Source organism: Rhinolophus sinicus, chromosome 1, assembly GCF_057876585.1.
Source record: "Rhinolophus sinicus isolate RSI-liver-muscle chromosome 1, RSI-T2T, whole genome shotgun sequence".
NCBI lineage: Eukaryota > Metazoa > Chordata > Mammalia > Chiroptera > Rhinolophidae > Rhinolophus > Rhinolophus sinicus.
Genome location: NC_142501.1, coordinates 197,724,054 through 197,737,574, shown reverse-complemented (window position 1 = coordinate 197,737,574; position 13,521 = coordinate 197,724,054). Strand labels below are relative to the sequence as shown.

Here is a 13,521-nt window from a genome sequence, read left to right as displayed (position 1 = left end):
CGCCCTACTGCACTTCCATTTACATGCAGCTTTCAGGGAAGGCATATTTTCCAGAGGAGGCATTCTGTAGCTTTCATATGCTTTTAAGAAGGATAATACTGCCTTAATATCTCAAAGTTGCTTTTACTGCTTTTTAGAATATCAGCTTTATTGGAGGTCTTTGCTTGGAAAACACTGTCCCCCCGAGACCAAGTTCCAATAGGATAAATGTCCTAATGAGAAGTCCTGTTTAGGCTACTCTCAAATGGAAACAGGCACGTTCTGTGTAGGTCTAGCCACTAACAAGAAAACACCAGTTAGCCATTTATCCCATGTCCTCAAAGCTGTCAGATACTCCAAGATTTGGGGACATCTGAAGTCTGTTAGACAAGCTCATCAGTGACATAAACTCCGCCAACAATTACTGGGCATTTACCAGGCAGAGTGCTAGGACTACGAATAAGACATGTTTATGTTTCCTGTCCTTAAGAGCTGTATCAAGTTAACCTCAGAAAATATGGTAAATACTGTACCCGCAATCTACAGAGCTAGCAGAGAAGAGAGAAAGCTGGTTGGAGCAACCCTTGATAGCTTAAATTATAATGTTCGTACTACCTGGTTTCTCAGAATCCATCCTCTTAGTGATAATTAGAAATGATCAAAGCAAGTTTTTGATGCCAAATAGTAGTGGACGTCTTCGGTTTCTTTGTTGGTAAGAGCTAGGTCATTCAGCAGTGTCTGTGTCCAAAGGATTATAGGTAATAAAATTGAACAAAACATGGCCCATGTTTTCAATGTGCTTATTATTACTAGCTAGTGGAGAAACAGTGGAGTACACAAACAACAAGAGACAAATCTTGACTCTTATGTGGTGGGAGAAGCATGAGTGAGTGCTTATAGACTTACTGGAAGCTTTAGACTTATATCATTCAAAAATTAGTTATTTCTCTAAAATCCTCATTCAATTTAAATATAGCTTTGAAACTTTAGCATTGAATTGAACCATTTTGCTTAAATTTAGTCTTACAGACTATCATAGAAGTTACAATTGCTCAAAGTGTACTGACTCCCTTTAAACTCAAAAATTGGTGGTGGTATAGTAGAATGACAAATATTCTAACTAATAAAGCACAGAGCTAAAAAATGTGTAAATATGAAGAATGTTAACTTAAAGATTGGGACTTTTATACTTATGGCTTACCTGTAGAAAAATCCTTGAATGTAGGTGAGTGAGGTGTGAGTCAAGTGGTCAAAGTCGATAATATTACATAATGTAATGGCACTGTTATCTATGTATGTATTCACTTAATTCTCCCAAAACCCTTGAGAGTTACTAGGAAGGCTGTTCACTGTGGGGCAGAGTATTAGAGCCCTGCATGCAGGCATGCATTATACAAATAGTCCTGAACCTTCTTTGTGCCTGGTGAGCGACACACACCACACTTCCTGTCCTCATTTTGATGCTTACATTTTGATAAGGAGATAGACAAAGATCAGTTAAAGAAATAACCACATAATATATTAAAAGGTTAATATAAGTGATAAAAAGGCGGATTAGAAAGGGATAGAGAATTGGGAACGGGTTTTAGAGAAATCAAAGAACTCTGAGACCAAGATGAAGTTGGGGAACCACAGACTGGGTAAGGAGCATTTCAGGCAGACAGAATGCGAGCATAAAGACAGGGATGTTTGAGGGCTAGTAAGGAAGCCATTGCGGCGAGAGCTGAGGGAGTAATGGAAGGGGTAAGTGGCAGGAAATGAAGCTTTAAGGTTAGCTGTGGGCACCGTCTTGTGTAGTTCCTCGCTGTATCTTTCTAAGGGCTTTACATTATATGTGTATGATAGGAGGCCGCTAGAGGGTTTTAAACAGGGAATGATGGTTGATTTATGTTTAGAAGGATAACTGGTTGTTCTATGGAGAACATAGGGGTGTAGCAGTGAAGCAGAGAGACAGGCGGTTGAGCTTTTGTCATAATTCAAGCAAGAGTTGATGATGGCATCTTAGATTAGGATTGTAGTGCAAGGTGATGAAAGGTGACTGATTTATTTGAAAGTAGACCTAACAGTATTTGTTGACAGATGAAGATGATTGGGTGTAAGAGAAAGCAAGGCGTCAAGGATGATTCCAATTAAGGGTTTTGGATTGAGTGAGCGGTGGCACCATTTATTGAGCTGGGAGTTGAGGGAGATTCACGTTTAGGAGGAAATCAAAAATTCTGTTTTTGCTTAAGATTGAGTTTGCCTGCTAGACATCTTAAGTGGAACTGCTAACTAGGTAGTTAAATATACAAGTTGAGTGCTGGAGAGGATAGGGCTGGAGAGAGAAATGTAGAAGTTGCTAGCCTCTAAGCAGTACAGGAAGTGTCGAGTATGGAGAGGAGCAAAGGTCAGAGGACTTGGCTCTGGGACGCCGTAAAGGCCCCAAAAGGAGAAAGCCTGTGTCACAGGCTTCTGAGGAAGCCAGTAAGATGAGGACAGAGAACTGCCCGTGGGCTTCATGTGTCTGTGAGTCCTTCCTTGGTGGCCTTGGTGGCAGTTGTAGTGGAGACTGAGGCAAGGCTGGAGAGATTTCAGTAGATTGGATGGTGAGGAAGAAGAGTTTTCTATAAAGGAGAAAAGATAAATGGGGTGGTGAGATCGGGGCCCAGGGACATGTAGTCAAGGAAGGGTTTTCTTTACTTTTGATTTTAGATGAGAAATAGTTCTAACATGTTTGTACGCTGTTGGGATTGGTCTTCATAATCAGCAAACACTTAGTGATTAGCATCTGTGTGACAAATGATATCTAAGGTTTGATAGGATTATCTTCCAGATATCCATGCGTGTTTTCTGGAATATTTGGATTATAAATTTGTAGAGCATAATGGAGAGTTCAGCCTGGGCAGGCAGCCAGCTGTGGAATCATATTCTGGTCCTTCAGCTACTAACCAGCTGATTTTGAGAAACTTACCTGACCTTTCTGAGCCCATTTCTAATCTGCAAAATGATACCTATTTTAGGTTTTCAAAAATATATGTGTAAGTATCGCGTAAATGGACTACACTGTGCTACACCCAAGTTAGCCTTTAGAGATTGTTTTCCCTTCGATGTTGGATTATTTGTCGTTGTATTTGATTGGAAAGGTCACCTGAACTTGCTCCTCAGAATAGAGACCAACAGGATTAACATCAGCTGGAAACTTGTTAAGAATGCAGAGTCCGAGGCCCCACAGGAGATCTGTAGGATCAGAACCGATGAATTTGTAACAAGCACCCTGGATGATTTGTATGCACATTAAAATTTGAAAAGCCCTTATCTAGAAAACAAGTGCCTACCTGTCCTGTTTTTCAAGTGTTCATGGAAGAAGGTCACAGTTTCCACATTCTAACACGTTTGAGATCTAAAAGTATTTTTTAGCCTTGTTGTTTGAGAATGTGTTTGTATGTGTAGGTGTCTGACAAATAACAAACGTATTACTGTATAGCTTATACTCTTGACAGCATACATAATGAAAACTCTCCATGTGATGACCGTCTCTTTTTTAATTGTTGACATTAGATAATTAGGAAAGTTGACAAGCAGACCGCGCTGCTGGATGCGGATGACCCTGTGTCGCAGCTCCACAAATGTGCGTTTTACCTTAAGGACACAGAAAGAATGTACTTGTGCCTTTCTCAAGAAAGAATAATCCAATTTCAGGTATGTTTTTAAATTATTGGTGAAATCTAAAATGTGCAAACTTAGATTAATAGCATGCAGAAACATGAAACTCTTGTTTAATGTTAGTTGTATGCAAATACATGAAGCTGTGTTCAGATATTTATCTCACGTCCAAAGGTCCTCAGACACGGCGGTCTTCCTACCTCGGGAAAGAACTCAAAATTTGAAAATGTTCTCAGAGAAACAGTTACCATCTAGTTCTGGGATGAAAAAGATCCTCCAATTATCCAAAAGTAGATTTTGAGTGTTCGGAGAATCCCCGAAAGTTGCATGCAGGGGTGTTCATAATTCTCATCAGATTTATATTGGGGTCTTCCAAGATAGTAATGACGACATGGTTCAAAAGCTAATTTTTAACTACACCTACTCAGAAGGCTTTCATGAGGACATTTATGATGGGCAGATGATTTAATAGGTGTTACACTTTCATGGGAAATGCATTTGTAGACACCTGAGACCTGTTCCCGAGAGATGGTCACACACAGCCGATCTGCTCAGCCGAGCACAGAGGGACTGGGCTAGGTGTCTTCAGGTCGGGGTGGGGGTTTCGGTTCACATCTGGGTCTCTCCTTCAGAAAGTGCATACTTTTCTAGCTGCTTTCTAAGGAGAGGCTGTGATTCTTTCTTTCTTAGGGATCCCTACAGAGTTTTAAACCGCTATTTACATCACAGATACTGGACTTTTATTTTCAAAATTATACAGGTACTGGTGTTCTTTTAAATGGTTATTCTGAAAGGTACTATTAGTTATTTAGTATGTCACTGAACTATTTGCTATTAATAAAAACTGCTGTGTAAGGTTGTCATGTTAATATTCTGTTTGTGTTTATTTAGGGATTGGCAAAGGACCATGCTTGGGAAATTGATACATTTTTACCAAATTCTTTCCATGTTAATTCTAGCCCATGAGTGTTACTTGTTAAAACTGTCTTATACTGCAGTGCATGTAAAACTCAATTTCTAAACATTCTTTCTTCGTAAGGCCACTCCATGCCCAAAAGAACCAAATAAAGAGATGATAAATGATGGGGCTTCCTGGACAATCATTAGCACGGATAAGGCAGAGTATACATTCTACGAGGGGATGGGCCCTGTCCTAGCCCCTGTCACACCTGTGCCTGTCGTAGAAAGTCTTCAGGTGAGACCACTTACAGCTTGACTTTTACCTCTTTGCAACTTTTCTCAACTCTGACTTGCAATAATGTTATTTCAGAATAATTTTGATTTTTCTCCAAATCTGGTGATTTGGGGGTTTTGTAATACATCATTTGTTGATTTAAAAAAAAAAATAGAAGCATACTTTTATGCAAGACAATTTAAAGTTAAAATGGACTTTTTGTTATCTTGAGATGTTTTTAGCACACTTTGTCTTTATAATCATGTCATTTAAAAGAAGAATTTAATGATCCATTTTTTTTTGCAAATGATAATTGAATGAGAAACTAATCTGCACACTTTAATGAGAAATGAAAAGCTTTCTCAACGTTGTTCTGATTTTCTGTGACTTGCAGTTGAATGGCGGTGGGGACGTAGCAATGCTTGAACTTACAGGACAGAATTTCACTCCAAATTTACGAGTGTGGTTTGGGGATGTAGAAGCTGAAACTATGTACAGGTACTTGGTAAAACTTTTTACTTCATCCAGAGTTTTGGGCGGGAGTTGGGTACATGTGATTCTTTCCTGATATCGATAATATATTAAGCAGCCTAGTTCTAAGTTTCTGTTCTAAAATTTGCCTTGCTTTTAAGTGATTTCTATTTCCTCCTCAGATGTGGAGAGAGCATGCTCTGTGTTGTCCCAGACATTTCTGCATTCCGAGAAGGTTGGAGATGGGTCCGGCAGCCAGTCCAGGTTCCAGTAACTTTGGTCCGAAATGATGGAATCATTTATTCCACCAGCCTTACCTTTACCTACACACCAGAACCAGGGCCACGGCCACACTGCAGTGCAGCGGGAGCAATCCTTCGAGCCAATTCAAGCCAAGTGCCCCCTAATGAATCAAACACAAACAGCGAGGGAAGTTACACAAGTGTCAGCACAAATTCAACCAGTGTCACATCGTCTACAGCAACAGTGGTGTCCTAACCACCGTCTTGTTGCTAGGACTTAAACGGACTTTGAGTGCTGCAAAATGTTGACAAAAAAGAGAGGAAAAAAAGGAACAATCTTTGGTGGTTTCTTGGGAAAACTTTTCATACCAGGCCAGGTTATATTATTCAAAAACCCCATTACCCACAAGTGCTGATTTGAAGTTCAGAAGCCACAGTAAAACAAAACAAAGCATCAAAATGTACAAACTATTGGAAATCAATTTTCTTCAGCTGTTATTTTTGGTTGGGCTTTGTTTGGTTTTGTTTAAATGGGCAAGAAATAGAGATGTGGCTGGAATAAAAGTTAATCATATCTAACATAGTTTTTATGGACCAAGGAACTTGTATAAGCTTTAGTAAAAGGTACATTTTCACCATACCTTTTTTTATATCACCATATATAGTACATCTTTGTTACCAAATAGGTTGTTTTTCTCCCCGCCCCCCCCCCCTTGAGCTTTTGTTCTTAATTCATTCGGGTTCCAAGCCTGACCATGCTGTTTAATCTAATTACCATACCCTTCTAGGATTTTTTGGTCCAAGGCTGGAACTGTTCTTTTTATTTTTTATTTCTTTTAAAGCTGAAGTCTTATGACTTTTCGTAAGTTGAAATTGTCTTGATTTCAGCAAATCAAATCTTGTAAAGGCCTGCATACTTTTTTTTTAAAGATTATATGAAGTCTGTGCAAAAGCTTTAAAAAAATGCCTCTGCCTTGCCTGCGATACGTGTAATGTACATTAACTTAGTCTCTGTTCTCAGACACTTGGCAGTTATTTCCATGTTTTTTTAAAAAAATGTATTTATAGTGGTGAGCCAAGCGATTCTAACATTTACATGAAATTAAATGTGGCCATTTAGTCATTAATGAGTTAATGGCACAGAACCTGTTGGTATTTGAAGTATTCTCCCCCCTTTCCCACACGTAAATGTATCTACATGTTCCAGGATTTGTTCAGGTTTTTTCCCTTCCTGATCTTGTACATAACTTGTATTATGTGTAAGTTAAACATTTTATTTTGAATTTGTAATGTTCCCAGTGATTTCATTTAGTAGGGTGTTTTCTGCCTCGTTAGCATATGACACAAAAATATCATAGAAGTATTTGCTACCAGTTGGTAGATGGTGCCCGTATTGTATAATGAGGAAAATCTCAGCAAAAGCATGTTTTTATTTACTTTTTTTTTTTTTTTTTTTTTTTGGTAGCCTAGGCCAAGACATCATTGTAACCTTAAAACAAGATGCTCTTATTAGATGGTCAACTAAAATAGCTGGAAACAGTACTTTAGAAGCAGATAGTTGTGAGATTATACAAATGCAAATGTAACTTATCTTTCCATTTCTTTCCCTGCCTTGTTTTGGTCTTCTCTTCCCCAATACTGAGCGTCTCCAGAAATGTCTCCTCAGAAAACATTTTTCCGTTCAGTTAAGATTTGGTTGCATTCAGGGTTGTGTGTTGGCCTTGCATGCTAAGCTCGCCCGTTTCCCATTGCTTCCATTCCTGCACTTTGGTTATGCCTTTGTTCGGTTTCTTAGAGACTACAGCAGACTCATCCGGGCTACATTTAGTACAGGAACCATGTGTGTAATGTTATAGGGTTCAGTCTGGTAAAACAATCATCCTTCTTAGAGTAAAAACTACCTCTAGATTGTGGTAAGCTTTTACTGTCCCATAAAACAGGAGCCACAAGTACCTTATGAATGCAAAACTGTAACTTCCTGCAGTGTTTCCATACCATACCTTGTCTTTCTGGTGTCCTGGGCTATTTGGAAGTTTCTGTTGGTAAACTTTTTAAACATCATTGTTAGTAGCATTTTTATTTTTCAGCTTTGCTATCTTCATCACTCATATTTTTGCTCAGACTTTGCCATTGTAAATACAATTCCTAACATCTTTAAATCGCTTTTTCCTCAGTTTTCAAGGGGGAAGTCATTTGTAAAACACATTAGTGGTTGAATCAAACTTATTGTGGTTTTCTCTTACTGTAAGCCTTTTTAATTACTCACAGGCTGCATTATACTATATATAGCCTTCTTTCTTCAAATCTGCTCCAGTCACTAGCTTCTCTCTTGTAAGCTAATCCAGCCTCACACTTCCGATCTGTTCCACTGATCAAGGGCAGAATTCATTGTGGCCTTATCTTTCTTTGTGTTAACTGTTTACTGGCTCTTTCTTACAAACTTGCTTAATTCTGAGTAGTATTTATTCTCTCTGTTGAGTCATACAAGAAGCCTTTACACAGTGCTTTTTGTTCAGAGTGTGGAAATGTTTTTAGTGCTGCTTTATTTTTAATGGGCCACAAGTTCCTTCCACTTCCCAGGTTTGGCATTTAGTTACAGAATTATATTAAATTAACTGATAACAGATGAGATGCTTTTTGAAGAACAAACTATTCCTTACCCAGCTTTGCAGCACAAAATAATTTTTCAAGTTTATGGCTTTATTAAAATGATCTTTTTTTTTTTTACTGTTTAAATATAGCTTATCTTGACTCTGTTTCTTCGAATAAGATAATTGAAATATTAAACTGTAAACTCTTTCCCTGTTTGTTTTTCTGAAAAGTCCAAGAATGTACTTATATAGGCATTCCCCCCTGCTATTTTTTTGCCGTCTGCATACCACAAACTAAAGACTGAAATGATTTGTCCATTGTAGTTTATGGTTTCATCAGTTGTTCTTTTGACAGCTGCTTAAAAAGAATTTTTTTAAATGGATTTGTAAATCATTTTCAGCCTGTTGTTTATAGGAGCCTTGTCCTCCAGTTATAGTAGAAGATGGCCCCTCCCCCAGTGGAGGCATCATTAGAGATGCTGGTCATTTCCCTCATAAAGACTCCTAGAATCACAACCGTGACAGTTCAAGTATAGTACATTTGAGGTCTTGTTTGGTTTTAATTCCGTTTTAGACGTGTACCTTATGCTGTCATGATTCTCTGCAATTTCTAAAACTGTGCGTAGAAGCTGAGTCTGTGATCTAATGTTTTTAATAGTTCCATTGCATTGATCTCAGAGATTGGGAAGGCAAGCTAAATGCTTTAAATGTAAAATGCCCTTTTTATTTTGAATAACTTCAGAGTTGAACACTAGTATAATATTTAACCTGCTGCTGACTCTTCTTGAACTGTGGCAACTCAAGGCATCGTCATCTATATATTAATTCATGAAATATTTGTCACTCTTACTGCACAGACTTATTTGCAGTTATAGCTGGTTAGTTTTTTGTTTGTTTTTCTAAGGAAACTGGTACCATCTGTGCCCTCACAGAACATTTCCAATGCAGTTTTTGAGAACGAAACTAACTAGTCATGTTTAACTAGGTAGCCCATGGTGGGGAGGGGGTTTGGTGTTCCTTTCTGAAGCAAAATGCTATTCAGTTATTAACCAAGTTACTTTTGATTTCAAAAGCAGCTGTGTTTCTGATGAGTACTGAACAAATGTGTGTAATTTTCTGTGCCAGACTTTTGACTTTGTTTTCAAGCACTGTAATGTAGGATGGATGGTAAAAACAGTAATATATTAGGGTTTCTATTTAACCCTTTCAGGACTGAACTGTATCTCCTTGTATTAATTTCTCCCTGTGTTGTGATAAATGTTCGCCAGCATTCAGTACTATGTTGGTCCAGGTGTAGGTTTATGTGCTCATTTTTAGCTTATTTCTTGTACCTTGCAGCATGCTCTACACATTCAGTCCTTAAGGGGTTTATTTTACAAACTGTGCGCCTGTAAGGTTTGTTAGCAATAAGATAGAAAATTGAGCAAGTTTATACCATAATTTTGTAGAAAAAATGAATCTGCTCAGTTCCATATTTCATCCATGAGAAACCTGCAATAGGGGCAGTTTCAAGGAATAAATAAAAAGGAAATGTAAACCATTGTAAAAGTCTTCTTTTGGATGTGCCTGATGCATGTATATCATCTTTGATTTCAGAATACATCATAAAGATAAAATTAAATTCCATATTACAGTTTGTGTATTTACAACCTTACCTTGCTATCTGCATCACCTCAAAGTGATAGCTGTGCTAACTTGCTTTTCAATGCTTTTAACTACCGTGTTTCCCCGAAAATGAGACCTACCCCGAAAATAAGCCCCAGTTAAGATCGTCAGCCAGACGGATGCATTTAGTATGTTATGACAATGTTCCAGAAGAAGATGATATAACTGTATTTGAATAAATGTAGATTGTTGTACATGAAAAAATAAGACATCCCCTGAAAAATACACCTTAATGCGTCTTTTGGAGCAAAAGTTAATATAAGACCTGGTCTTATTTTCTGGGAAATACGGTACAAGACCTGGTCTTATTTTCAGGGAAACACGGTATGGAGTGCTTTAATGAGGTTTTTTTGCCCCTCCCTTGTAAATAAGGAAATGGGCTTTGTCACTCAAGGGGTGTCTCTCCCAATTCAGGAATATTTAAGCAAATCTCAACAAAATTTGAAAATATTATTTGTTAACAGCTTGCTGTTCCAGTATAGGGTTGTCGTTTGGTCTGGTGTACAAAAGAACTTAGAATGTTTTGTGCTATTTGGTGGGGGCTCCTAATCGGAGAGAGAGCACACTTTGTTTCATAGGGAAACAGTAAAAGGGGGAAGTTATGTATTTTTAAAATCATAGTTCATTTCTTACCTGACCTACCCCAAAATAAAAGTGTGTAAGTGAAGTTATCAGGATTTTGCTAAAGACATCTTGCTCTAAAGATAGTAATTGTTAAATAAGAAACAATTTAGCTGAAATTTGAATTGGGAGGCTTTTAAAGGCTAAGATTGGGAGAGGTTACTGGCTTAGAATTTAGAAGAGAATAATAAGCTTGTACCCCTTGCTTGTATCTAGCCCTTGGTCACTTTCCAAGCAATCTTGTAAAAGATCCATAAAGTGTGTGTGTGCATTTTGTCATCAAACCCCAAGATGATTGTCAGTTACAGAGATGGAGCGGTCAAGATACATGAGGTTCTAGTGGTGAGTGCTCACAGAAACCATCCTCTCCTCTAAAAAAAAAAGAAATCTAGAAAGATCCACTAAGTAGAAACCCTAAAAACAGTTTAGTGCTAGAAAACACTGAGGGAGACACACTAAGTTGATGTATGTAAAGTACAGGTGGGGCGATCCATCTTGACTTAGAAGTTAGAGCCTAAAGCCTAAGGCCAAGAGACAGAACGGTGTGCCACAGACCCAGCAGGACCCGTGAGACTGGATAGTGACACATGTCGGTGTTTGTGTTAAGGAGAAGGCCGTTGTGTGCCTGGCACAGTGGTCGTCAATAAATAGTTAAAGGTGTAATGCACACATAAGTAGAAACCATGACTCATCTTGGTGTATAGGAAAGGCAGATAACTATTCTCTAATACAGAAAAGGGACAGGTTTTTAACTACAAGAAACATTCACACTAAACACAAATAGGTTATTTTATAACTTGGGATTTACAGAATATTTTGTTTTGGGGAGGTAGCACTTTACATGTGGTATTTTATTTAAAAAATGTTAAAGGTAAGTGTGAAGTTGAAGTGTGCCTCAAGTTCTGTCTGGCACAGTGACTGGTCCCTGCGCGTCATCTCCTGAGATTCCACTACCCTGCCCGTTCAGTCCAGTCAGACAGGTGGGCCAGGCATGCTGCCACCTTTGCCTGTTTGTTCATTTCTACTGGTGCTGGACAAGTAGGGTCGCTAGTACTTACTTAAATCCCAAACTATCAATCCACATATACCCCCTACCTCCTTCATATAAAGGAGTGGAGAGTGTGCCCAAGTCATTCCCACAGGGGCCTCTTGAGCTTTCTCGGACGCTGCTCTTTTTACCCTTCCCGCTCTCCAGTTAACTTTTCCCTGCACGGCTGCCTTCCTTGGTTCTTCCTCAGCACACAGCACACAGCCAGTGAGTCTGGTTTCCTCCTGTTCCTACACCTTCACAGCTAAGTTCTTAATGTGGCATTTAGGTATTTAGATGGTAGAATGAAAAGCTGGGGGAAAAGTAATTGTGACTCTGAGGACGGTCATTGTGATTATAATCACCAGCTGTCCTGGAGAATGGCTGGAAGAGTTGTCAGCTGGGATCGACCAGTAGCTGGTAAGATGACAAAGGTGTGAATAATGTGATGGGGGTGGGGGGAGGCCGTCAGCAGGAAGATAATGGAATATGCAGCTATTTGTTTTAGAAGCATGAAGAGCCATCCCTATTTCTAAATGGCCAGTAACATTCTAGGGTCTCGGCTCAATCAGGGTGTGGCCATTTCCTGAAAACTGCGAAGGGCTTGTCTTAGCTTGGGCTGCCTCAAGAAAAGACCCTAGGCAGGGCGCTGAAACAACAGAAATTGATTTTCTCACAGTTCTGAAGGCTGGAAGTCGAGATAGGGTGCCAGCGGGGTCAGGCTCTGATGAGGACTCTTGCTGGCACAAATGGTGGCCTCTCTATGTGCTCACAGGGCACCGGCTGTGTCCTTAAGGCCTCAGTCTTACCTGGTCAGGTCCCCACTCTTAGGACCTCATTTAACCATTATGTAAATTAAGTAAAGGCCCTAACTCCAGACACAGTCACATGGGGGGTTAGGGCTTCAACATGAATTCTGGGGGGACACTTCAGTCCATAGCAGGGAGGGTTCTTCTGAGAAACCTAGATTACACTTTAAATGGTATGCTGGGTGTCCATCTCTATGATGATACTTGGCTTTTCTTGCATCTTACGCCCTGGTTGGGGTTTCACAATAGTTAGCTAAGATGATGAACGGACTTGAGCTGAGGGTCCAGGGCAGAGGCAAGGTCACTGGTAAATTGCTTTATGGCCATGATTTAATCCCTACCATAACCCGGTGAGCTAATACGCTTGTTTTAGAGATGAAGAGACAATCTCCGGACTTGCCTAAAGTCAGATGTTTAAATTTAGCAGAGCTGGTATTCAGATGTGGACCCAGGTAGCCCCGAGTCACGCTCCTAAGTGCCACACTAGCCTCAAATCACAGTTATCAAAGGAGTAAGGTTACTGGGGAGTGGTTCTGGGACAAATTCTGTCTTAAGGAACTTGACGGGGAACAGCCATTCTATTTCAGTCATCACGTTTTACATTTGAGAAAAAAAGCCCTAGGGAAGTGGAAAAACGAAATGTGATGGATTGAAAATGCCGTATTAATTTGAAAGTGCGATCCAGTTGCCAAGTGTTTGGATTTTTATTTATTACTATTCTAGTGGCCTGACCTCTTGGCTAATGTCCTTAATCCCCCTGACCCAGCCTTACACATAATGCGTGCTAAGTTACACACCTCTAGAGAAAATCTATCCCGTACACTTGGAAACATTCCCCACATTCCAGGTGAAGATAACGGATCTTTGTCTCTTAATAGAGTTAATAGCCAATTGTAACGAGGTGCGTTTCTGGACCTCATGCTGGCTTTAGGAAGACCAGAACTCGGACAGAGTGTGACACAACGACCCCTGTGATTGATGCTCAGGTCATAAAGGCACTTGTGATTTATCATCTGGGTGGCTGGTTCTGCAGCTCTCCACTTTTCATTTGTCTCTGTAAGGGGGAGGGGGTGTGGAGTGCCAGTTATTCGGAGGGAGCACAAATGAGAAGCCCTTAGCCGTGCTCCTGGCTCCACATGCATGCAGCCTCGAAGCCCAAACACCTGCTCTGGTTGTCCTTAGCCGGATTCAGGGGTCCAGTGGCCTGCGTCTCCCAGGACCAATGTGAGCCTCGTCCTCAGGCCTGCTATTTGCTTCTTCATTCCAGAAAACAATGATATGGCTGTTGTGTATTTATTAA

General features: G+C 39.7%; 1 protein-coding gene across 14 annotated transcripts in view; it reads left to right on the top strand.

The window, feature by feature from the left end:
* Positions 1 to 9,725, top strand: part of RBPJ (recombination signal binding protein for immunoglobulin kappa J region) — a 201,358-nt gene extending 191,633 nt beyond the window's left edge. For all 14 annotated transcript variants that reach the window (XM_074322037.2, XM_074322024.2, XM_019743886.3 and 11 more), the window contains 4 exons: positions 3,517 to 3,657; positions 4,661 to 4,816; positions 5,190 to 5,293; positions 5,449 to 9,725. In XM_074322037.2, the coding sequence (XP_074178138.1) occupies positions 3,517 to 3,657; positions 4,661 to 4,816; positions 5,190 to 5,293; positions 5,449 to 5,764 (717 nt within the window). In that variant the 3' untranslated portion in view covers positions 5,765 to 9,725. The remainder of the gene's footprint in view (positions 1 to 3,516; positions 3,658 to 4,660; positions 4,817 to 5,189; positions 5,294 to 5,448) is intronic.
* The last annotated feature ends 3,796 nt before the right edge of the window (positions 9,726 to 13,521 follow it).